General features: G+C 38.9%; 1 protein-coding gene and 1 pseudogene across 8 annotated transcripts in view; one reads left to right on the forward strand and one right to left on the reverse strand.

Moving 5' to 3' along the window:
* The window catches only part of LOC126698432 (disease resistance protein RPM1-like), a 99755-nt gene extending 79032 nt beyond the window's left edge, over positions 1-20723 (forward strand). For 2 of the 8 annotated variants that reach the window (XM_050395652.1, XM_050395653.1), the window contains exons 2-5: positions 2936-3017; positions 4573-7406; positions 19681-19738; positions 20466-20723. In XM_050395652.1, coding sequence (XP_050251609.1) covers positions 4694-7387 — 2694 coding nt within the window. In that variant the 5' untranslated portion in view covers positions 2936-3017; positions 4573-4693 and the 3' untranslated portion in view covers positions 7388-7406; positions 19681-19738; positions 20466-20723. Of the gene's footprint in view, positions 1-2635; positions 3018-4572; positions 7407-19680; positions 19739-20465 lie in introns of those variants that run through there. The other 6 variants (XM_050395645.1, XM_050395654.1, XM_050395648.1 and 3 more) reach the window with 5 other exon arrangements.
* The window catches only part of LOC126699725 (phospholipase SGR2-like), a 111643-nt pseudogene that overhangs the window by 45613 nt on the left and 41315 nt on the right, over positions 1-24715 (reverse strand).

Here is a 24715-nt window from a genome sequence, read left to right on the forward strand (position 1 = left end):
TCTATTTATCTTCAATATGTGGAAATTAGAGGCTGGGCTCAATCCGTGAGAATTGAAGCCCAGGAGAGTCTGAGCAAAAACCAAAAAACAAAAGCTTGATAAACTTTAACGTATTTTGAAAAATGAGTTCAATAATGAAGGCTCATTCGAGCTAGTATTTATCAAGTGCTTCATGCATTTTTCTTTACTTCTTTTTTTTTTTTACCAATTATCAAAAATGAAAAAAAAAAAAAAAAAAAAAGGATTTCTGTTGGAAATATTAGTTTTGCCTTTGAAATTGTTGAAAACTAGTTTTTTTTTTTTTTTTTTTTTGGCAAATATTTAGCTTTTGGCTTTTTTTGAAATAAACTATATTTTGGTTTTATAGAAATTATCAAAAATTATATTTTTTATTAAATACTATACAAATAAGTTACAAAAAATAGGGGATTTGGAAATGGACATTAGGTGTAAGTTTGGATCCACGTTTACTTTTGCGTTTTGCGTTTTGCTTTTTTTTTTTTTTTTTTTTTTCTACACGCGTTTCAGACTTTCAGGAGACAAGCGCAACAGTAGAGTACTGTTTAGTACTGTTTGGCCCTGATTTTTTGACTTTTCTGTCAATCAGTGGGTCCGTGCACTGTTCATGGACCCACAAATTTCATTTTTTATCAATTTTTTCATTAAAAATGGGTCCCACAGCACTATTCACACATTTAAAAATTATTTTGCTACAGTGTTTTCAGTTTTCAGTTTTCAATTTCAGCAAAATAAGTTCTATCCAAACACACCCTAGAACTTCTGATCTTATTGGGATACAAATTGAAATCTGTAAAAGTTAGTTTTGTTAGAGATACCAAACATTGCCTCATACTCGCTGATCTGATATTCAAAATTAATTGTTAAGTCCAAGTCATCAATACCAAACCTTCATCGAAAAAGCCAAGATCCAAACACAATTATTCCAAAAGTCTCATACGAAAAGGAGTATAGGGGATAATTGTCCACGTTTAATTGTGAACATGGTGACAATCTTTCTTAATAATATGATTGTTGAAGACTATCTCAAATAGAGGAAAAAAGCCAAGTGAAAACGAAAGAAGAAGAAAGTGGTCGACAAAGGGCTACTTCAAGTCTGTAGTAAAAGGCTACTCATTCTTTGTTTTGCTGAGAAGAGAGAAAAGGCTACTCATTCTCAAGTGAAAAACAGAGTGGAGAAAACCATCTTGATATTATTTCTAACCATCTTGATATTATTTCTCATTTGCAATCCTCCCTATTTGTAATTTTTTATCACCTTTGTTATGTTATAGTTTTTCACGAAACATTTATGTTGGCTTATTTCATGAAAAAAAGTATTGTAATTTCTTTAATTTATTTTCTTGTATTTTGTGGGATTTTTTTGTAAAGGGTTTAGTCTTAAGCAGTAAAGATATGCTTGAGAAGTTGATCTCTTTACTTGGCTCGAGTGGTGCAACCCGCAAAGTTCACATAAGGAGCACATGCTAAAAACTGAAGACTTTTTCCTGAAAGTACTGTAGATAAAGCTAAAAGTTAGTTGAAATAATATAGTGTGTGACCTATAAATAGTACCAAAAAGTGCAATAAGACCCATAAATAGTAACAAAAATAAGTTAAATAGTAAAATAAAATGCTAAATATAATCTATCCAAAGGCAACCTAAATCTTTAAAACTCCACAATCAAAGCCCTAAATCCAACTCAAAAAGATAAGAATTTAAAGAGATACTATTTTAAAAGTCCAGATTTCAATTTGAAACTAACAAAAAGCATGAGGCTTAGGATCTATTTGGAATCCGTTTATTTTACTAAAATTAAAAACTTTTTGCAAAAGAATAGTAGATAAAGGTAAAAGTTAGCAGAAATAGTCCAATGAGACTCATGAATAATACAAAAAGTGCAGTGTGACACATGAATAGTAACAAAAATAATTTGAATAGTAAAATAATTTGGCAAAAATAATTTGTGCCAAACGGACACTTAATTTGTAATAATCTAAAACTTCATGGATAAGTTTTAGACTTTGAGATTATAATAAAATAATTTGGCAAAAATAATTTTTGTCAAACGGACACTTAATTTGTAATAATCTAAAACTTCATGGATAAATTTTAGACTTTGAGATTTTAAAACGACAATTATAGAATTTTGATTTCAAACCACCCCTAAAATATATGGTTTAAAATGTAATTTTCCCTAATCTTATTCTCCTCCTCTGCAACTTAATCTCATTCTTGGTGACTAAACTTATTGATTTGCGACAATTTTTGGCACTGCTTATCAATGTAGTGACGTCATTTTGTACAATAAGAAGTAGCAAAAATGAAGGACTCTCTAGATCATTGCCCCCTCAGCCACAGCTATAGACTAGGCTGCACCATTACACAACTTAATTACCCTTAATCCCTAAGCACTTCCCTTAACCCGAAATCACGAATTCCCACTTAAATGTGAAACAATAATTCAGATGAAACCAAACCATAGACCACAATAATTAAAAGATGCATACAACCCATTTGAAAACAAAATAGATATCCAATCAAAAAAAAAAAAAAAAAAAGAAAACAAAATAGATAAAGCTGTGACTCTGTAATAAGTGGTCGAGAGTGGTCGAGAAGGGCTACTCCATTAAGGCCACTTATTCTCACCATGAAAGACGGTTGAAAAATCATCTAGATATTATTTTCAAAGTCTCCTACGAAAAAAGGAATATAGGAGATATTTGTCAATCTAAAGTGTGAACTGGAGAAAACAAAATAAGAAGAAAGTGGTTGACTGGTCAGCAATGGCTGCTTCAAGTCTGTAGTAAAAGGCTACTCATTCTCTGTTTTGCTGAGAAGAAAGAAAATACTACTTATTCTCAAGTGAAATACAGAGTGGAGAAAAACCATCTTTATATTATTTAATTTATTTCTCTCGTTTGCGATCATCCCTAGGTTCCTACATCTATCTTCAAGTTGAATATCAGATGGTGTAAATCTTCGGTACCAATTTCGATTAGTGGGCTCAGGACTGGAGGTGGGAGTTGAAATTTTTATTTTTTATTTTATTAATTTGAATATTGTAAATTTTAGTTCAATTCTACTTATGTCTATATCATATATTCATTCTTTATTAATTATTGAGACCACACTTCAAGAGGTTGAGGTTGAGGTTGAGGTTGAGATTGGGTCAGTTTGAATTTTTAATTTTTTTTTTTTTTAGGGGAGTTTGAATTTCTAGTTGTGCTGCTTTTAATCAATTAGTTTGTACATTTATTAGTAAATTTCATTTGTAAGTGTGGGGGTATTTCATGAGGAATAAATAAGGGTTTTTTTATCTTTTCAGTTGGTGGAATCACTTCATTTTATGTATTAGTATTTTCTATTCTCTCTCATTGGTCACCTATTGTCTAACTGTATTAGTTTATATTGAAAATTGCAATGCTTTTATTATCAATGAAACTTATGTTTGATTTGAAAAAAAAAAAAAAAAAAGGCCAAATTGTTTGACCAATTAATGATAAAGAGGAATAAAAACCCTCAGTCATGCTTTGGGTGTTCTACTATAAAGTGAAACAATTAAAATAAATTGGTCCCTTATGGAAACATGACTCTATGGTTTATTAATATAGAAATAATAGATCAAGGATAATTGAAATGTAAATTGTAAAGCATCTCTTTTTTCTTTTTCTTTTTTTTGAGAAGGAATTGTAAAGCATCTCTTAAACATGGAAAATCAAACAAATGTGTTAAACTTCATCTCTTATTTTATGATTTAATTGTCACTTGAACAAGATTAATATGTGAAAATTCATAATTTTATCGATGTCTTTTACTGTCTTTACCTGAGAATAAATGCAATTATTATCATGTATTTATTTATTTAAAAGTTTTAAATTTCGTATTAAGATAAGAATGATATTTTAGAAAGACTCAATTATTTTGTTTCGAAAGAAATAAAAAGAAAAGTCAAAATTTTGGTCCATAAATTATATAATTTTTTTAATTCTTTTATCAAATTATCATTATTTCATTTTAGTCCTTAAATCTTTTTCTTTTTTTTTTAGAATCTTACTCCTTAAATCTTTATAAACATTTATTGGTACCTCACCTTTCCTTACCATTATTATGGAAAAAAAAAAAAAAAAAAAAATCTAATATAAAGACTAATGTACACATCCTCCTTTTTTTTTTTTTTGAAAGTTCACGAATCACATCCTTCTAGTATTCTGTTTAATGTACAAATCACATATTAGACAACATATGGTGTCATAAATACAAACCATGTGGAAACAATGATATTTTAATTATTGAAATGTTCTGTTTAAAAATATATATATTACAAGTTCCTTAAAAAAAATGAAAATGTTGCCAGCGACAAATAGAAATATTTCTCACTGTTTAATTTAGACAAGTACTGAAGTACAACGACCATTGTTTAATTTAAATAAATTCAAAAAATCACTGTATCTACACTACTTATCCCCCCCAAAAAAATCATTCTTCAACTTAACTGACGTACTGGTACACTTTTTGAGAATTAGAATACTTTCATGCATTATGTTTCTCACCTCTATTCTTTTTTTGTGCAGGTCTCCTAGGACCGGCAAGCATGGCATTCTCTTTCTCTTTGGATGTGATATAACTGGAAGAAAAGGAGCATAAAAACTTGGTGGCTAAAGCTAGGAGGGAGTCTGAATTGTGAAGTTAAAAATGGATCAGGCTGTAGTGGAACTCTTGACTGAAAATATCATTTCAATCCTTTCAAATGAAGCATCTTTGTTATGGGGGGTTCGTGATGCAATTGAAGATATCAAAGATGAGTTGATAAGCATGCGATCGTTCTTAGTAGATGCTGATAGAAAGGGAGTAGGGAGTGAAGGAGAGAAGACTTGGGTGACAAATGTGAGAGACATGGCGTATGATGTTGAAGACATTATTGACTACTTCATGTATCACATGAATCGCCAACGAATTGGGGGTCGATCTTCCTGGATCCTTCACCACACCATTTACTTTCCAAAAAATCTCTGGGTGAGGCGTAAAACAGCCACCAAGATACAAAAAATTAATGGGAAAATCAAGGGCGCCATACCACAGAGAAACCAAAGATATGGTATTGATCGTATAGAGGGAACTAGTTCTAAAGATAATCAGAAATGGGTGAAGCGTCATGCTGAATCATCTCTTTTTTTTGAAGAAGACGAACTTGTAGGGATTGAAAAGAAAAGGCAATTGATAATGGATTGGTTGATGGATGGAGAACCACATCTGACTGTCATTTCGATAGTTGGGATGGGAGGTTCAGGCAAGACCACACTAGCTGCCAACACCTACAATAATGATGATGTAAAGAAACATTTCGACTGTTGTGCATGGATCACAATTTCCCAAGCATATGAATTAGAAGACGTATTGAGGAGCTTGATTATGGAATTCCACGAGTCAAGGAAGGAAACAAATCCAGCAGACTTGAATTCCATGAACTACAGACTCTTAATAAAAACACTGGTGAATTATTTAGAGAAGAAAAGGTATCTACTTGTCCTAGATGATGTTTGGGACACAAACCTCTTAGATGAAGTAAAGGTATCACTTCGAGATAGTTGTTTTGGGAGTAGAATCATCCTTACAACTCGTAAAGAAGATGATGTAGCTTGCCATCAAATGGGAGGTAAACATCACATTCATAAAATGGAATTGTTGCTAACGGAAGAGGCTTGGGAACTCTTTTGCAAGAAAGCATTCTCAAGCAGTCCTAATGGAAGTTGTCCACCGGAGCTTAAATCTTTTGCTCAGGAACTTGTGAGAAAATGTGATGGCCTACCTCTAGCAATTGCGGCTTTGGGCAGTCTTATGTACTCCAAGAATATGTCTGAGTGGAACGAAATTTACAACAGCTTGAATTGGAGTCTATGTAAAAATCCAAAGCTAGAAGCAGTGAAGAGCATTTTGTTGCTTAGTTTCAACGATTTACCATATCAATTGAAGCATTGTTTCCTATATTGCTCTCTTTTCCCAGAAGATCATGAGATTCGAAGAAAGAGGCTCATAAAGCTATGGATGGCAGAAGGATTTGTAGAACAAGATAAAAGGTCCATGCCAGAGGAAGTAGCAGAGAGCTACCTATTAGAACTCATTTTTCGAAGCATGCTTCAAGTTGTAAGAAGGAATGAATTTGGAAGGCCAAAGAGATGTAAAATGCATGATATTCTGCGGGAGCTTGCTCTATCAATATCAGAGAGAGAGAAGATTGGTGTTGTACATGTTGGAAGAGAAGAAATGACAGAATGCGAAGCACGCCGCATTTCAATTCACAAAACTGATGGAGAAGTCAAATCATTTACGAGTATGCCAAAGCTCCGTTCTTTTCTTGTTTTTAACAAGATGTTGAAAACATTGCCTTTTGGAAGTAAAATGTTAAGGGTCCTAGATTTGGAAGATGCCCCTATTGATGACTTGCCTGATGAACTGTTCAAATTATTTAACTTAAGATATTTGAATTTAAGGGGAACTTTAGTTAAGGAGCTTCCAAAATCTGTAGGACGGCTCCAAAACCTTCAAACCTTGGACATCCGAGACACAAAAGTAGAGATCCTTCCTTGTGAAATAGGAGAGTTGCAAAACTTGCGGCATCTAATTCTACACCAATACACTGGAAATTGGAATGATTTCAAATTTGTTATTGGGCCGCGAGCACCATCAAATATCTGTAGATTAAAAAATTTGCAAGTTGTGACATATTTAGAAATAAAAGGTGACTTGTTGAAACAGATTCCGAGCATGACTCAGCTTACCATGATCGTTCTTTCAAATGTGAAAGCAGCAGATGAGATGGACTTATGTGATTCAATTCATAACATGAAGCTTATGCGCTGCTTGGGTATCGTGGTTACAAATGCGGAGGAAACCCTCCGTATGGATGCACTTTCATCTCCTCCTACCAACCTTCAAAAGCTTGTTTTGGCTGGGAAACTAGAAAAGGTGCCAAAGTGGTTTCATTCACTTCAAAGCCTCACAGCTTTGGCTCTGCATTGGTCGAGACTGGAAGAAGATTTACTCCCTCACATTGCTGCTTTGCCCCATTTGGGACATCTTGAACTTTCTAATGCCTATGTTGGAAAACAGCTTTGTTTCAGTACAGGCTTTCTTAAGCTTACAGCATTTAATATTCGTAATTTGCCTCAATTGAATGAGATAATAATAGAAAAGGGGGTGATGCCAAATCTGAAATCCCTAGGGATTTACAGCTGCATGGAGTTAAAGGCAGCGCCCAAGGGCATTGAAAACCTACAAAATCTCCAACTACTGCATTTGCAATCTGTCTCAATGGAACTTCAAAATCGCATTCGCGAAGTGGATTCTCCAAAGGTGCAACACATACCAGCGATCTACATCTCAAAGTAATTCAAAATGTTTAACAAAGGTAGCTTCTCAGTTCTATCTAATTTTTCTTCCACTTTTAATCTTTAAATGAATGGTTGCATTCATTTTATCATTTAAGTTATTTCTTTGAACTAATGGTTTCTGTCTTTCTGACATCATAAATAAGTAATCCGTTTTAACGATTAATTGTACTTAATCGTATCTCTGTTTTTTTACCCACGGCAGAATCATGCTTGCTATTGCTTGATTGCTTGGAGTTTGTTTTATCTACCATCTTGGCATAGAAAAATAAAAAAATAAAATAAATTCCTTGCAATGGATAAAGTTAGTTTCTAGGCCTGACTCAAAATACTGTTTATATAAATGTATTTGGGTGTATTCTGTTTGTGGGTATGTCAAGCCCATCATATGTTTGAGGAAAGTCCTCTGTGGATGTTGCGTGATTGGAAGATACAAGATTTTGACTTATGTAACCCCACGACTTTTGTTGGATTTTTCATTATGCGTCTTTCATGGGTGTTGATAATCCTAAGCTTGCATATAATTTATTGGTCCGTTATAGTGAGCACACGTTTGCCTGTGATTTGTTTATATATAAATCTTTGTGTTACAAACTTTTAAGTGCATACTTTGCTTCTTATATAATTTGAGAACTAGTCCTCATGAAATACATTGATTAATAATAGCTTCTCCTTTTTATATTTTATTATTATTATTTTGCCATTGATAATAGGATGTTTTAACTCTTAAGTGCTCACATTTGTTAGTCTACCACACTGAGGTCATAGATTTATAGTCTAATTTAAGATAGGATGTCTTCGGTAATTTTTTTTTAGCTTGGCACATGCTGCCTATGTCTTTTCATTGATTTCCCTTTTACTCGTTTGTACATACTGCTATCCATTTGAGAAGCAACATATAAGTTAAGAAATAATTTTCTTGACTTTATGTACCCTCGTATTTTCCTCATAGGTGTTCCCTTCCCATTTAGGCTAAGACAATATTATTTTTAGGAGATCATGTAGGGGAGGGGGACTAGTGCCTTGTGTAGGGGCACAATTTTGATGGCCCAATCCTTGTCGGTCAAGTCTTGGCCCAAGAAGTCCCACACAATGAATTTTTTTGTAGAGTATGGGCTAAAGAACTTGGTTTCAGTTAGCTTAAACGGTTTGATGCATGAGTTAAAGGAATACAGAAATGAGGACGAAAAATGCCACCGTAAAGAGAGGTCCCTCACAAATGATGAGGCATAAAACTTGATTAATGGACACAGATTAATGCAGTAAGATTTTTCTACAGTGTTCTCTCCTCCTTTTTTTCTCCGTCCCTTCTCTTGGGGGGCTTTTTACATATTATATAGGCCCTTTGATATCATCTGGGCTTTACACTTGTTGATCATCCAAACCCCTACTTGAGCACCTGTCCCATCAAACACCCCTATCAATTCTTTGTAAGTTGCGGTAGTCAAGGTAGCACTGTTCAGGGGTCTTCTCTTCATTAATGCGGCCAGGAGAGTAGTTGTAATGCATTTAATGTGGTGGTGGCAGCCTTTGCTGAGATATCTTGGGTTTCCTTTCTTTTTACGTATTTGGAAGATGGACTGTAGTGGCTTGGACGCGCCTTTGATCTGGATTTTGCAGTGTCCGAGGAGAAATTACTCCTCGGACATGTTCTCTTTGCCCCAGTGGGCCTAAATAAGGATTGCTTGGGCCACGATGTCTCCTCGGACGGGCTTCGTTCTCGGACGGGCCTAAGGCCCAGCCAGCCTATTATTTTGGGCCGATCCCCACAATAGCCCCTCAAAACTTTGGTTTTTGATCTCCTTTCGAGGAGAAAAGCGGGGTTTTGACATTACAAAGGATGGAATTAATTAGATCCTGGTTCACGCTTGTGAGGGCAACTACTTTTGACGCGCTACAATTTACGAGGCGCAGCTATTTACTCCAAGTGGCTTTGTGTCTCCCTTATCCAACGGCGAGGCGTAGATCTAACGACTGACATTCTTCCCTGAATTCTTGAGCGGGAATGATTTCCTTTTTTCCACCTAGCTATATAAAGCCCTAGAGAGGTTCATTTTTTTTTTTTATCTGCATATTAGAAGTCCAGAGAACTCCAGAGAAGTCCAGCGCCCAGAGATTTACGAGCACTTCCAACCTCCAAATTTCTATAGCCATTTCTGCAAAGCATCCTTCCTTGAAAAGATTTCCACGCATCTTGCTGATCGTTTGTGAAGATACTCGTAAGTTCCGCTCGTTTCATTGCTTCGAATTTCTCCTCGGCTCTCAATTTTCATCTCGGTTTTCTTTCTGTCCCCCCAGTTTAGCTTAGATGGGTAGATTCAAGGATCTAGTAGATACCCCGGCTGCCATGGAGGCCTTTAGGGCAAAATATCATATCCCACCGGGTGTGGTTCTGCGGTATTGTCCCCCAGAAGGAATATTAACAGATAGAGATGTGGGTCAAGTCGTCATTCCCATGATTGCTTTCATAGAAGGGGGAATGACACTTCCCATGCGTAGGATTACCCGGGACTACTTGTACCACCATAGGTTGACATCGCATCAGTGCGCTCCAAACATGTTCAGGGTATTAGGCTGCGTAGATGTTCTGAACGAGCGGATGGGTCTAGGCCTTACCTGGCACGATGTGGTTCATTTGTACGAGTGCCATTACATCGAGAAGGGGGGGGTATTATCTTAATTCTCGATCCGAGGTCGTTAGGCTAATCTCCTGCCTCCCCATATCTAATAAGACTATGAAGGATGATTTCCTCATTGCCTCAGGAGAGTGGAGCGATGGTTTTCATTGTCCAACTCGGGCAGGAATTCCAGGTGTGGCGCCTTTAAGGCCAATCCTTTAGGGAGGGGGCTTAGCTCTTTGGATTCATTCCCTTTTTTGCTTGAGAATCAAAAAATTTTATAACTTAACTCTAATTTCCTTCTCGGCTATTTTGTAGATAGAGCTCAAGTTGCTCCTAAGCTGAGCCACGTAAACGTTCAGGCCTTGAACTGTCTGTTGAGGTCAGAGATCTACGTTACCGAGGACGGGCAGCTATGCGCAACTCATTTGGTTTTGGGCTACCAACCCCTAACCCGCTCTTTCCAAGCCATTGGCCACGCCATAAAAGCTGGTAGTCCAAGGTTAGCTAGGATTGACGTATCCAAGCCCAAGTTTTTGGCCCGACAAGATCTCAAGCCTGTCGTGTTACCTGGCATTCGGAATCCTCCACCAGTTGCGCAATTGCCTCCACCAGACAATCTTGAGGTTGCTGCACAACCTGAAGAAGAAGCTGAATCATCTCGTCTTTCTCTAGAGGAGGAGATAGACGAGTTCTACTTCGAAGAAGATATTCCCAAAGCTCCTCTGATTGAGCTTTCTGATCCCGAGGAAGAGCAGGACCGAAATTCAGTGGTCGGCGCGCCAATAGTTATAGCCTGCTCGGAAGACTCCTCAGACGAAGAGGTAGATAATATGGCCTCCGACAAAGGAAAAAGCCTTAAAGAGTTGATGGCCACCCGAGGCAAGGGTCAATCATCCAAGGCACCAGCTCAGTCGCAGACCCCTGTTCTTCCTCTAGTCGCTCCTCAGCTCCCGTCTGACCTCGGCCTTAAGGTTAACCCGGACCTAAAGAAGAAAAGGCCAGTTGACACCCCCGAGGAAGGCGAGGTGGTCCCCCGCCCGATCAAGCAGCAAAAAACCACCCGAGGGCAGAAGAATAAAATGGCTTCCTCCGTAGAAAGCCAGGAGGAAGAGAATCGGGCCGAAGTGCGTGTTAATTCGCGCACTTGGAGCCTGAAGCTGGAGGTAGACGGGGTCGCTATCCCCTATACTGCCTTGGTCCGAGAATACAATAGGGGCCGAGCAGGATACATAGCTGAAGCCTTGGAGCAGCCAGTGTTCCTTCCTCGGGACATGGAGGCCTACAGGCGATTCTTCCAGCCCGAGCTCTTTCTATCCCTCAAGAGGGACCTTGCAATGGTAAGTGACTCTTCTATCCTTCCATTAAATCATTAGACCTTGTTGCATTCTAACACATTGTCTTGTTGTTTTGTGGGCAGATCACTCAGTAGGTGTTTGTGGCCGAGGAGTACTGCTGCAACAACCGCAACTTAGCTGAACTTGAGGCTCAGTCTCGTGTCGAGGTTGAGAAATCTGTAGGGTCCCTCAAGCAGGAGAATTTTGACCTCTCGAAGAAGTTCAAAGAGTCAGAGAAAGCCCGCAAGAGCGCCCTGGCCGGGCTAAAGAATGCTGAAACCCAAGCCGAGGACCAGCGCCAAAAATTGTTTGTGACCGAGACCAGCCTTGCCACTGAGAAGCAAAGTGTTGGATCTCAAGGCCGCGCTACAGAAAGCTGAGGAGGAGATCCGGCTGGCTAAAGAAGAGGCTCAGCTAGTTTGGGAAGCAGCTGAGGTTGAAAAGAAGGCCTCTTATCAGCTTGGGGCGGAGGAGACTGAAGCCAGGCTCTCTGAGGAGATTCCAGAGGTATGCAGGGATTACTGCAGCATCTCATGGGCTCATGCTCTTGATGCTGCAGGGGTTCCTGCAGACTCGGCCTTGAGGTTGCCCGAGAAGGTCTTCTTCCCTCCTGAGATCCGAGAGATCCCGGACGACGCCCCTGAAGCTTCTGAGTAGGCCCCGGTTATCCCTGATGCCATCCCCTTGCTTGATAATGCCAAGGATCCTGCCAAGGAGTCCGTCTCCGAGGGTCTTGGGGCAGATTCCCAAGCCAAAGTGGTTCCTCCTCCTCAACCAGAGTAGAAAGAGAATCCTCCTGCTGAGGCTTAGCCTGTAGGGTTTTTAATTACTGTATTTCATTTTTTTTTTAGAACGGGAGTTGTCTTATTTTTTGTTCTTTTGTAAAGACCTCTCTTTGTATTGACTTTGGCTTATTGATATAGAATGTTCTTTTTTCCATTCTCTTTTGGTACTTATGATTGATGTTGATATAGTTCCATTATTTTGTTCAAAGCTAATACAGTTCCTCTATTTGATGTTTGCAACAATATAAACAAATATAAACGAATGAGAAAAGGCAATGCCGTGCGGCGAACTTAGAACAATAGATGCCCTTATACTAAACTACACACGTACCTTAAAATCGCACAAGTGTCCCAATTTGTTAATTTCCCGTAAGTCCGTGGTCCGAGGAGCCATGCTGGACTTTAGTTCTGTCTAAAACTTGTATAGATGCCATAAGTTATTAATTTCCCCTAAGTCTGTGGTCCGAGAAGCCATGCAGGACTTAGGTTCTGTTTAAAACTTGGATAGATGCCATAAGTTATTAATTTCCCCTAAGCCTGTGGTCCGAGGAGCCATGCAGGACTTAGGTTCTGTTTAAAACTTGGATAGACGCCATAAGTTATTAATTTCCCCTAAGCCTGTGGTCCGAAGAGCCATGCAGGACTTAGGTTCTGTTTAAAACTTGCATAGATGCCATAAGTTATTAATTTCCCCTAAGTCTGTGGTCCGAGGAGCCATGCAGGACTTAGGTTCTGTTTAAAACTTGGATAGACACCATAAGTTATTAATTTCCCCTAAGCCAGTGGTCTGAGGAGCCATGCAGGACTTAGGTTCTGTTTAAAACTTGCATAGATGGAAATGGACCAATGGGTATGCGATGATCATGGAACAAAACATAGGCAGAGCTGTTTTCATTAATAATAATATCTTCTTAGATTATTTACATTTCACGGGCGAGGCACAGTTTTTTCATCTAAGTCTTCTAGGTAATAAGCACCTATTCCGGCCACAGATGTGATGCGATACGGTCCTTCCCAGTTGGGTCCCAGCTTGCCCCAAGAAGGGTTCTTAGCGCTGTCGAGAATCTTCCTCATTACGAGGTCGCCTGGACTTAAAGGTCGCAGCTTTACATTAGCATCATATCCTTACTTTAGCTTCTGATGATAATAGGCCATATGGATCATCGCTTTTTCCCTTTTTTCCTCAGCTAAGTCTAGACTTCTCCCCAGTAACTCGTCATTGTTTTCTGGGGTAAAAGTGCTAGACCTCAATGTGGGGAAGCTGTTCTCGATCGAGAGTACGACTTCGGCCCTATAAGTCATTGAAAAGGGGGTTTCGCCCGTTGACCGTCGCGGCGTCGTTCAATAGGTCCATAAAACATGCGGGAGCTCTTCCACCCATCTCCCCTTTGCATCATCCAATCTCTTTTTCAGACCGCTCACTATGACTTTGTTCACGGCCTTGACTTGCCCATTTCCTTGGGGGTAGGCGGGAGTGGAATATCGGTTCGTGATGCCAAACTCGTTGCAGTATTCCCTGAAGTTCTTACTATCAAATTGAAGACCGTTGTCCGAGATGAGGGTGTGAGGAGTTTCGAAGCGCGTAATAATGTTTTTCCAAATGAATTTCTTGGCATCCACATCCCTGATGTTGGCCAAAGGTTCAGCCTCTACCCACTTGGTGAAATAGTCGGTGCCGACTATTATGTATCGCTTATTCCCTGCTGCTTTAGGGAAAGGACCGATAATATCAAGACCCTACTGAGCAAACGGCCAGGGTTGGAGAGGGGATTAAGGACTCCTCATGGTTGGTGAATATTTGGGGCGAATCTCTGGCATTGATCACACTTCTTCGCATATTCTTGGGCCTCTCTTTGCATGTTCGGCCACCAATATCCTTGAGTGAAAGCCCTGTGTGCCAGCGATCTCCCTCCTGTGTGACTTCCACAAATCCCCTCATGTAGCTCTTCAAGCAAGGACTCGGATTCCTCTGGGTGTATACATAACAGGTACGGCCCAGAATAGGAGCGCCGGTATAGCCTGCGGCCTTCTGATAACCAAAACCAAGGAGCATTCCTCCGTATCTTCTCGACTTTCAGGTTTCCTTCTGGCAATGTATCGTCTTTGAGGAAGTTCACTATAGGATCCATCCAGCTGGGATTCTTTCTAATCTGATGGATCCAAGCTATCTCTCTACCGGTTGAACTTGTCTAGCATAAATCCTCAACAAGGATTATTCGTGGCAGATCATGTGCAGAGGACGTGGCAAGAGTGGCCAGCGAATCCGCATGTGTGTTCCTACTTCTAGGAATATGCGTCAGGTTAAAGGATTCAAAGTCTGACTGCAGGCGTTTGACTCGACCGAGATATTCTTGCATTCTAGCATCTCTAGCTTCCAACTCACCCATCACTTGGCCAACGACCAATCTGAAGTCCGAGAACGCTTCCATTGCCTTTCTGCCCAATTTTTGAACCATCATCATTCCTTGAAGTAAAGCTTCGTACTCGGCCTCGTTGTTCATAGCCGAGAACCCGAGTCTTAGCGATTTTTCAATGGCAATACCTTCGGGCGATATTAGAACTAGCCCAATTCCAGATCCTCTTTGGTTGGCTACGCCGTCCACGTAGACTTTCCAACGCAAGATCTCACGTGCTGAGATTGTGCCAACCGATTTTCCATCCATGTCTTCCTTCTTGGTTATTGTTTCTACGGAGGGTTCAGCGAATTCTGCAACTAAGTCCGCGAGGACTTAACCCTTGACAGAGGACCTAGGCATGTATTTAATATCAAAGGCCCCCAAAAGTGCACTCCACATGGCAATCCTTCCTGTGTAGTCGGCGCTTCGAAGCACCGATCGAAGGGGAAGCTGGGTTAGAACAATGACCGTGTATGCCTGAAAGTAATAGGGGAGTTTTCGTGTGGAATGCACCACTGCTAGAATTGCCTTCTCCAATGGTAAGTAACGCACTTCAGCCTCATGTAACGACTTACTTACGTAATACACTGGTCGTTGTACTCCATTATCATCCCGTACTAGTACCAGGCTTACAGCATGAGGGGCTACCGCTATGTATACAAACAGTACCTCGTCCGCCTCAGGGCTAGACATAATGGGTGGTCGCGACAAGTATTCTTTGAGTTGCTGGAAGGCCAAGACACATTCCTCCGACCACTCAAACGCTTTCCACTTATTCATTAAGAGGTAGAAAGGTCGGCATCGGTCTGCAGATCGTGATATGAACCAGTTCAATGCCGCAATCATGCCAGTGAGTTTCTGCACCTCTTTCGGATTCCGAGGAGCCTGTAGGCTATTAATCGCTTTGATTTGATCTGGGCTTACCTCTATCCCTTTGTGAGTTACCATATAGCCTAGGAATTTCCCAGATCCGACCCCAAATGAACACTTGGAAGCATTGAGCCGCAACTTATGCTCCCTTAAGATGCCAAAGATGATCTCCAGGTCTTTCACGTGCTCGGACACCACCTTGCTTTTTACCACCATATCATCTATGTAGACTTCAATAACTTTGCCTAGCTGAGGTTCGAACATTCTTGTCATCATCCTTTGGTAGGTTGACCTTGCGTTCTTTAGTCCAAAAGGCATCACCTTATAGTGATAGTTTCCGACGGGTGTCATGAACGCCATTTTCTCTTGATCCTCTAGTGCCAGTGGTATCTGATGATAGCCCTGGAAGGCGTCCAGGAAGCTCATTCGAGGGTGGCCTACAGTCATATCTACCAGTCGGTCAATTCGAGGTAACGGGAATAGGTCTTTCGGGCATGCCTTGTTCAAATCTGTGAAGTCTATGCAGACTCGCCACTTCCCTGTTTTCTTTCTTACCACCACCGTATTTTCCAACCATTCGGGGTAAAAGACTTCTTTGATAGCCCCTGCCCTTTTCAGCTTTGTCACTTCGTCTCTAATGGCACTAGCATGTTCTTTCGAGGGACGTCGGGGTGGTTACTTCTTTGGAATGGAGGAAGGGTTCACATTCAAGTGGTGACAAATGAGATTAGGGTCAACCCCTGGGGCATCATAAGCGTCCCATGCAAACACATCAACATTTCTCCTCAGAAACCCGACCAGCTCCTCTTTCTCTTGAGGAGGCAACTCCGAGCCAACCTGGAAAAATATTTCTGGGTCCTTGTCAACGATAAACTTTTCCAAACTTTCACACTTTATCTCCTCGGCTAGCCCGCTAATATGCCCCGCCGAGGTGGCTGGTTGCTATAAGTTTTCAGGAGCTGAGGACTCGGCCCTGGACCGACGTGAGATGGCGGCCACCATACATTGCCTAGCCATGGCCTGATCTCCACGAATCTCTTCCACTCGGCCTCCGGATGGGTATTTCACCTTTTGGTGAAGTGTGGAAGACACGGCCTCTAGGGCATGGATTCATGGCCTGGCCACTATCGCCGTGTAGGGCGAGTAGGCATCGACCACGATAAAGTCTACCTCCACTACCTCTGACCCGGTCTGGATGGGTAATCTGATCTGCCCTTTTGGTACAACTATCTTTCCCTCGAAGCTGATAAGGGGAGAGTCATAAGCCGTCAAATCCTCCGGCCTTAAGTTCAGCCCCTTGTATAGATTAGGGTACATTACCTTTACCGCGCTGCCCGGGTCTACCAGTACCCTCTTCACATCGAAACCTCCGATCCTCAGTGTAACTACTAAGGCATCGTCGTGAGGTTGGATAGTTCCCCTCTTATCTTCGTCCGAGAATCCTAATATTAAAGGGCTTCCCTTTTTAAACCTTTTACACTCTCTTTCCCTGTCCTCGGCAGAGATTCGCACTACAGACAGCACCCTGGAAGGAAATGAGCCGGTTCTTCCTGGGGCGGCGAGGATGACATGTATCGTTCCCGTGGGAGGCCGTAACGACACATCTTTTCGAGGTTCTTGCATTGCCTGGCTCAGATGACCGCTAGAGGGGTGCAAAAGGTGACGTAACCTTCCTTCTCAGACCAACTGATCTAGGTGGTTCCATAAATTCCTGCAATCCTCAGTGGCATGCCCTTGGTCCTAATGATAGTGACAATACAGGCTCTGGTTGCGTTTCGAAGGGTCCCCAGCCATTTTTCCCGGCCATCTAAGAAGGGTTCGTTCTTCACTTTCTCCAGAACTTGTTGTACTGGCTCTCTGAACACGGCATTAACCGTCTGCATGTTGCTTTGTCTAGCCTATCTCGAAAAATCTCTCCTCGGCTGGTTATGGTTATATCGTTCCGACCTGAAATCATTCCCTTTGGGGGGAATGATCTTCTCCTTTCCCCTTCCTTGTAGCTGATCTTCTTCCACCCTTTTGTACTTATCAATCCTATCCATCAACTGATGAACGTTGGCAACGGGTTTACCAACGAACTTAGGGGTCGAGGGACCCTGCTGTTTGTAATAAAGCGAGAACAAAAAGCCTGAGTGAGCTGCTTATAGGAGCCTATGGAATTTGTCTTTAGGCTGTTGAACCACCTCATCGCCATTGGCACCAAGCTCGACGGGAAAACTTTGCACATCAGAGCCTCATTTTGGGAGTAGATGGTCATTCTTTGGTTAAACTGGCTTACGTGCTCCACCGGGTCTGCTCGGCCGTTGTAGATGGCAAACGTTGGTTGATTAAAGCGTCGAGGTAACTTAGCCCCTTCGATTCTGTGCGCGAAAGGTGATCTGGAGATCTGATCTAATGCCTTGTTCATAGCGTCATTTCCCAAACCCTTGCTGGACGGGCTCTCATACCTTCGCACATGGTGAGACTCCTTCTCGTAAGAAAAGGTCTCACTTGGGGGTGTTCTCGACCTCCGTCGATAACTCACGTCATCCTCGTTAGAGGATGCATCTGAGCTGGAGGGAGATCGCTTTCGCTGCGCACGTCGCAACTTTCTTTTTAGGTCATCTATCTCTCGCTGCATAGCCTGATGATTGTTTCGCCTTTGGGATACGTGACTACCTATTTGGGTATGACTTTGGCTCGTCTGGGTAGTATGTACGCTTCCCTTATGATTCCTTTTGTTGCCTGGGTTGGTAGGATTATTTTGCCGCTGAGACTCAATGGGTTTTGTCTGTTGAGGGTTAGCCTGGTGAGGATTCTCCTGGTGTGGACCTAGTCCTACCATGCTTAACCGTTGTGCCTACTGACACCTAAGTTCTTCCCACAGACGGCGCCAATTGTAGGGGCACAATTTTGATGGCCCAATCCTTGTCGGTCAAGTCTTGGCCCAAGAAGTCTCACACAATGAATTTTTTTGTAGAGTATGGACTAAAGAACTTAGTTTCAGTTAACTTAAACGGTTTGATGCATGGGTTAAGGGAATACAGAAATGAGGACGAAAAATGCCACCGTAAAGAGAGGTCCCTCACAAATGATGAGGCATAAAACTTGATTAATGGACACATATTAATGCAGTAAGATTTCTCTACAGTGTTCTCTCCTCCTTTTTTTCTCTGTCCCTTCTCTTGGGGGACTTTTTACATATTATATAGGCCCTTTCATATCATCTGGGCTTTACACTTGTTGATCATCCAAACCCCTACTTGAGCACCTATCCCATCAGACACCCCTATCAATTCTTTGTGAGTTGCGATAGCCAAGGTAGTACTGTTCAGAGGTCTTCTTTTCATTAATGCGGCCAGGAGAGTAGTTGTAATGCATTTAATGTGGTGGTGGCAGCCTTTGCTGAGATATCTTGGGTTTCCTTCCTTTTTTACGTATTTGGAAGATGGACTGTAGTGGCTTGGACGCGCCTTTGATCTGGATTTTGCAGTGTCCGAGGAGAAATTACTCCTCGGACATGTTCTCTTTGCCCCAGTGGGCCTAAATAAGGATTGCTTGGGCCACGATGTCTTCTCGGACGGGCTTCGTTCTCGGACGGGCCTAGGGCCCAGCCAGCCTATTATTTTGGGCCGGTCCCCACACCTTGTTTTTGGGAAGATGCTCTTAAGAGTTAGGTCGTACTTTCTTTTTGCACCGACTCTTAACCATAGTACCCAATAGATGCAAAAACTAATAGCCAGAAGACGCACAGTCTCTCTCCATTTCTATATCTATGCATCATGCATGAAAAAGTGGTTGTATCAAGTTAAGAAAAAAGTTTTCAGTTTCTGTTTTAGACCTTATGCTCTCAAGTTTGCAATTCCTATATGGATGAGATGTGATTAAGGTTTATTTATTTTCTGATAAGTATAATCACAATTTAATTATTTTCCCTTTATTGATGCATCTTTGCCATTAACATATGGTTCTTGAGTCCTAGTTAAAAATCCTTGACTTAGATATAAATTCTTAATGAGATTTCCAATTTTTCTCTATTTTTCCAATTCTTCTTTTGGGTAGCAAATCTCTTGCTTTTAATTGTATTTTTACTGTATTCCTCATTGTTAGGTTGTCATAAGCTCATGAAAAGAAATGAGTGTCCAAGTCATAATTTCCAACTAATACATGTTGAACAATTTTGTTTATGTCTTCTTTTATGTGATTGGAACTGCAACTTGATACTTTGTGTTACCTAAGTTAGCAATATCTATTTGAATTTGTTATCATACTCTTAGACATAACTCATAAGTTACTCTTTGTTATTTAGTGTTGCAATGCATCCCAAAGATCTACATTTGGTAGTAATTCGGGAATGTTTCATGAAGGTAGCTTCTCACTTCTCTGTGTTTTTCTTCTTCTTCTTCTTTTTCTTTTTTCATGAATGGTTATTGCATTCATTTCTATCTTTCATCTAACCCCCCCCCCCCCCCCAAAAGAAAAAAAAAGCTTTGCTTCATCTAAATTATTTCACTAACAAATTTATGTATACTCGACTTATATTATTTATCCACTTTGTAATAGCTTAAGTTTTTGAAACTAATGGTTTCTGACATGATAAATAAGTAACCATGTTCATGCCTAACAATGCTTGCTATTGCTTGATTGCTTGGAGTTTGATTTAGTTACCATCTTGGCATAAACTAATAAACACATCAAATTCTTTGAAATAGAATGAATTAGCTTCTGGATCCTGTGTCAAAATACTGTTTTTAATATGTATTTTGGTGTGTATGCATGTGTGAATGTGTGTTTGTAGGCGTGTTCTGTATGTGAGTAATGGCCACCATGTGTTCTAGGAAAGTCCTCTATGAATGATGTGTGATTGGAAAATACAAGATTGTGAATTATGTAATGCTGACTTTTTCTGGGTTTTTTCATTATGTGTCCTCCATGCATGTCAATAATCCTAATCTTGCTTGTGACTTTCAATTTTATGTACAGACTTAGATTTGGTTTGGCTATGATGTCTTATTATTTGTGTTTTGGAACATGAATTTGTCAATTTTAATAAGCCATATCTCTGTTTTTTTTTTTTTTTTTTACTCGCGGCAGAATGATGCTGAAGATTATGAGTTTGCCTTGTTTGCTTCAAAAGGATTATATTTTGTTTGGAGCTCTAATTCTAAGTATTGTTTAGGTATTCTAGTTATTGTTCAATAAATTAATACTCAAGACTTTGTTTCTTATTTGCCTGTAATAAATGTAAAAGTTTGAACTCCAAGATGCCTTTGTGGTAGTTTGTTGGAAGATTGTCACTGGTTCAACTGTGGCTTGTAATTTGTATGTAATTTAGCTTGTGTAAACCATTAACATCCATGTGAATTGTTTTCTATTGTTTCTGAGTTTTATAGTTCTTTTGTTTATTCTTCTTTAACAACTTGATGAACCTAATCCAAACCAACACATCAGGGTTTGTTTTTTGTGGTTGAAGGGTTTGGTTGGGTCCTTATTTTTTTATAACTTGAGTTGGATCGGGTTCAAAGTTGACAAAAATTTTAATCCAAATAACCTGATCCAACCCCTCTAACATCACCATCTTTAGTCAATGAACATAAGCCATTATGAAGTTCCATTTGAGGAATTTGGTAAAGAAATTCTTTTACATTCGTAATACCAAGATTTTTGGCATACTTAGGCATATCAAAAATAGCAAGAGTGTCAATATCAATATCAGAAACCCTTGATTCAGTCCCTCTAACATATTCAACATGTGTATCACTATGCATAATAAATACCCCTCCATGATGTATACACATATCAAATAGTTGATCCATATTCAATGCCCTGCACATACGTATAAATGCATTACTAAAATATAACCTATAATTAATATATTACTAAAATATAATACACACATAAATGCAACAAAACATACATGTAGATATGAGGCACAAAGCACAACACATGTATTGCTCACTTGGACCACAACCATCGCACTCGGTCAATTTATCAATAAAAAATACACATTATTTTACACCAGATAATACATACAACTAATCATCATCCAACAAGCTGACCCACCAAAAGTAAAGATCAATAAAGTAACCAGAACAAGACAAAATACAACCAACTATATTATAATCCATTGACAACAAAATAATACAAAACTAATCCCAATCAACAATATTCAAGTGATACAGAATACCTATAAAAAAAAAAAAAAAAAAATTCAAGTGATATAGAAACCAAAAAAAAAAAAAAAAAATCAGAGAGAAAAAAACTTCACCATAAACACATAGTTTCAATAAAGATGCAAGTTGTACAACGAGTTTAAATCATATGAGGTTCCCGCAACAAATCAATCACCCAAACATTTATACAAAACCCCCCACCAAACCCAATCAACAAATCAATCACACAAGAAGAGCAGCTCAGGTTTATTTGGTTTTATCGTCGACGTGGCTGCCTAGAGCCGCCGCTGCTGCTTGGGTTCACAAGATGAGGCTTGCTCAGATGAACGGGAATAGGGATTCATTGATTTGAGATTTTAGAATTAGGCTGAAACGGTGTAATTTTAGGATTGGATTTTTTTTTTAGCTTAGGGAAAACGGTACTGTTTGTATAGTGGCAGGTAAGTTTTTATTTTTGGGGCTGATTTGGCAAAAATAAAACACGTCAGCATGCATATGTGTCACTTAACACCAAAAACTAACTGTGGGGTGTGAATTGCTAATGGAATCAAACTACAGGGTGTAAAATCAAGTTTCTGAAACTTTGGGGTGTAAAATCTAGTCAACCCCAAACTTCAGGGGTGTGATTTGCAATTTACCCTTCAAAAAACTAATAGTCAAGACTTTAATTTGTTTCTTAATTGTTTGTAATAAATGTAAAAGTTTGAAATCCAAGATGCCTTTGTGGCACTTTGTTGGAAGATTGCTACTGGTTCAACCATGGATTTGCTCATCTTTTCAATTTTTTATGTAATTTAGCTTGTATAAAGTATGAACCATTAACATCCTTAACATCCACGTTAATTGTTTTCTATTGTTTCTATGATTTTTATAGTTCTTTTGTTTGTTCTTCTTTGATGTGTAGATTCATTAAATCCACCCACTTGATGAACTTGGTCCAAACCAATGCCTAGGTTTTTTTTTTTTTTTGTGGGTTGAAGGGTTTGGTTGGGTCCTTATTTTTTGAAACTTGGGTTGGATCAGGTTGAAGTTAACAAAAACTTCAATCCCGATCCAACCCTTGCTGTTAATTAATATTTTAAAAAAGAGTCATGCTAACGAGTGCCCTTAGAGCAATGGTTAACAATCCATTTTAGGAAAGTTTTGACACCACTTTTATGGGAAATGAAAAAAAAAAATGTCAAAATATTAATTTTTTTTTCCCATGAAATTTAAAATAAAAAAAATTTATTAACCATTGCCCTAAGGGCATCTTTTAGCATTTCTCTTTAAAAAATATATGTATTTTAAACTCTTTAATTTATTTCATTTTAGATTTTATACACCTATCAAAAAATTTAATTTATTGTAGAATTTATAAACCCATAAATTTTTTTTTAATTTATTTTAGTATTTTGAAATTTAGTTTAGATGAAATTTTAATCATTTAATAAAAAAATGGGTTTAAATTTGGTGAATGAAAACCAAAATTTTTTGTTAGGCCTGACAAAATGGTTCTAACGACCCAACCCAACCCTAAATGTTCCCTATGGATCAAGTTTAGTTGAAAATTTCTCAACATGTGAAATTTATGTTGGGTTTAAAAAGAAAAGAAAAGAAAAAAAAAACAAAAAAAACAAAATCCAACCTATTCCAATGCATTCACACATCTATTTTCATTCTTCATAAACAATTATGCTCTTGCAACTCTATACGTCTTATGATTTATGATAATAATAAAATAAAATATCTATTTTGTCTAAAAATTATTTAACGCCCTACCACCCCTCCTAGCCAAATTGTTCAAACGAATTAAATAATATTTTTAGTAAACCTAAAAAAATAAAAAAAAAATTAAAAATTGGATCCAATAGCTAGTGAACACACAATTTGTAAATTATAGTTTGATGAACACTTTTTCATTACCCATTAGGGATTATGTGCCGCCACTGCTTATGCTTTAATGTATTAATTACATCCCATTACCATATTACACTCTTGTAGTCTGTAGCACGTACTCCTTTCCTCACAAAAACTTCCATACTGAAAATAAATTATGTGGAAAAGAATGTTGAGTGAATAAGTTAATGGCAATGACTACCTTGTCAAATTCAATGAGGAAGACAAAGCCGCCATAATTCTTCTTCACATAAAGCATTCCAATTTAGATGAGAAAACTTCCTTGGCTTTGCTTGAAATTAAAACCAACGAATTAGGCATAAGCAACATGTATCAAATAATACTAGCAAGCCAAAACCGCCATAGTTATTAAGCCTGTCCATGAAGGCCTATGCCTACAAGACCCCTAATTTCCCACCAGTCCCAAGCCTCAACAGCTTCATTGGAGAATGCTCTAAGCTTTTTGAGAAGTAATTGACATCCAGTTATGTAAGGGGCGAGCAAAGCAGGCTGTCATTGAACAAACTAGATGTCGAAAACTTTCTCTTACCATTGCTAAACAAGAACGAAGTTGTTGATAATGGAATTCATATCATTGTGTATGACATAAAAGGCAAGGAATACTCAATTATGTTCAAATTTTGGGAGTCCAGGGTTTATGTTCTTAAGGAAGGGTGGAACACGTTTTGCCATAAACATAGCCTGCGTGAGCATGAAGATTTCGTGACAGTGTGGATGTTTTGCCATGTTCAAACTCGAGAACAATGCTTTTCCATCTCTTCGAGAAGAATAAGTTTCATAGTTGAATTTTTTTTTTTTTTTTTTGAAAAGAAGTTACGTGGTTAAATTTAATTTTTATAAAAAGAACTTGACACATTTTACAATATCTAAAGAATTGTATTTAGGTCTTAAATATGAACCTTAAAAATCAATCAATATTAGATAAATGTTTTAAGTGTAGGTATTAGTTGTTTGTCAGTAGGAAGTACAGGACATAACTGTCCATGTTGGAGGGTTTAACAACATTATAATAGCACAATTTTGGAATGATAATAACTTCTTCTTCTTTTTTTTTTTTATTCGTACCATGAATGTTATTCCCATGACTTGATCTCTTTGCCATGATTTTGTAGTGCACAAATCGGCCTCAGTGGGTTCATAGCTAGGATTTATACAACTACTAGATTTCCAATTATCTTAAGCAACAACTTGCACAACCTTATTTATCAATCTATTGGCTTGTAGCAAAATATCAATATGATTAAATAGTATTGAACCCATGCAGGGTCAGAG

This window comes from Quercus robur, chromosome 9 (genome assembly GCF_932294415.1).
Source record: "Quercus robur chromosome 9, dhQueRobu3.1, whole genome shotgun sequence".
Taxonomy (NCBI): Eukaryota; Viridiplantae; Streptophyta; class Magnoliopsida; order Fagales; family Fagaceae; genus Quercus; species Quercus robur.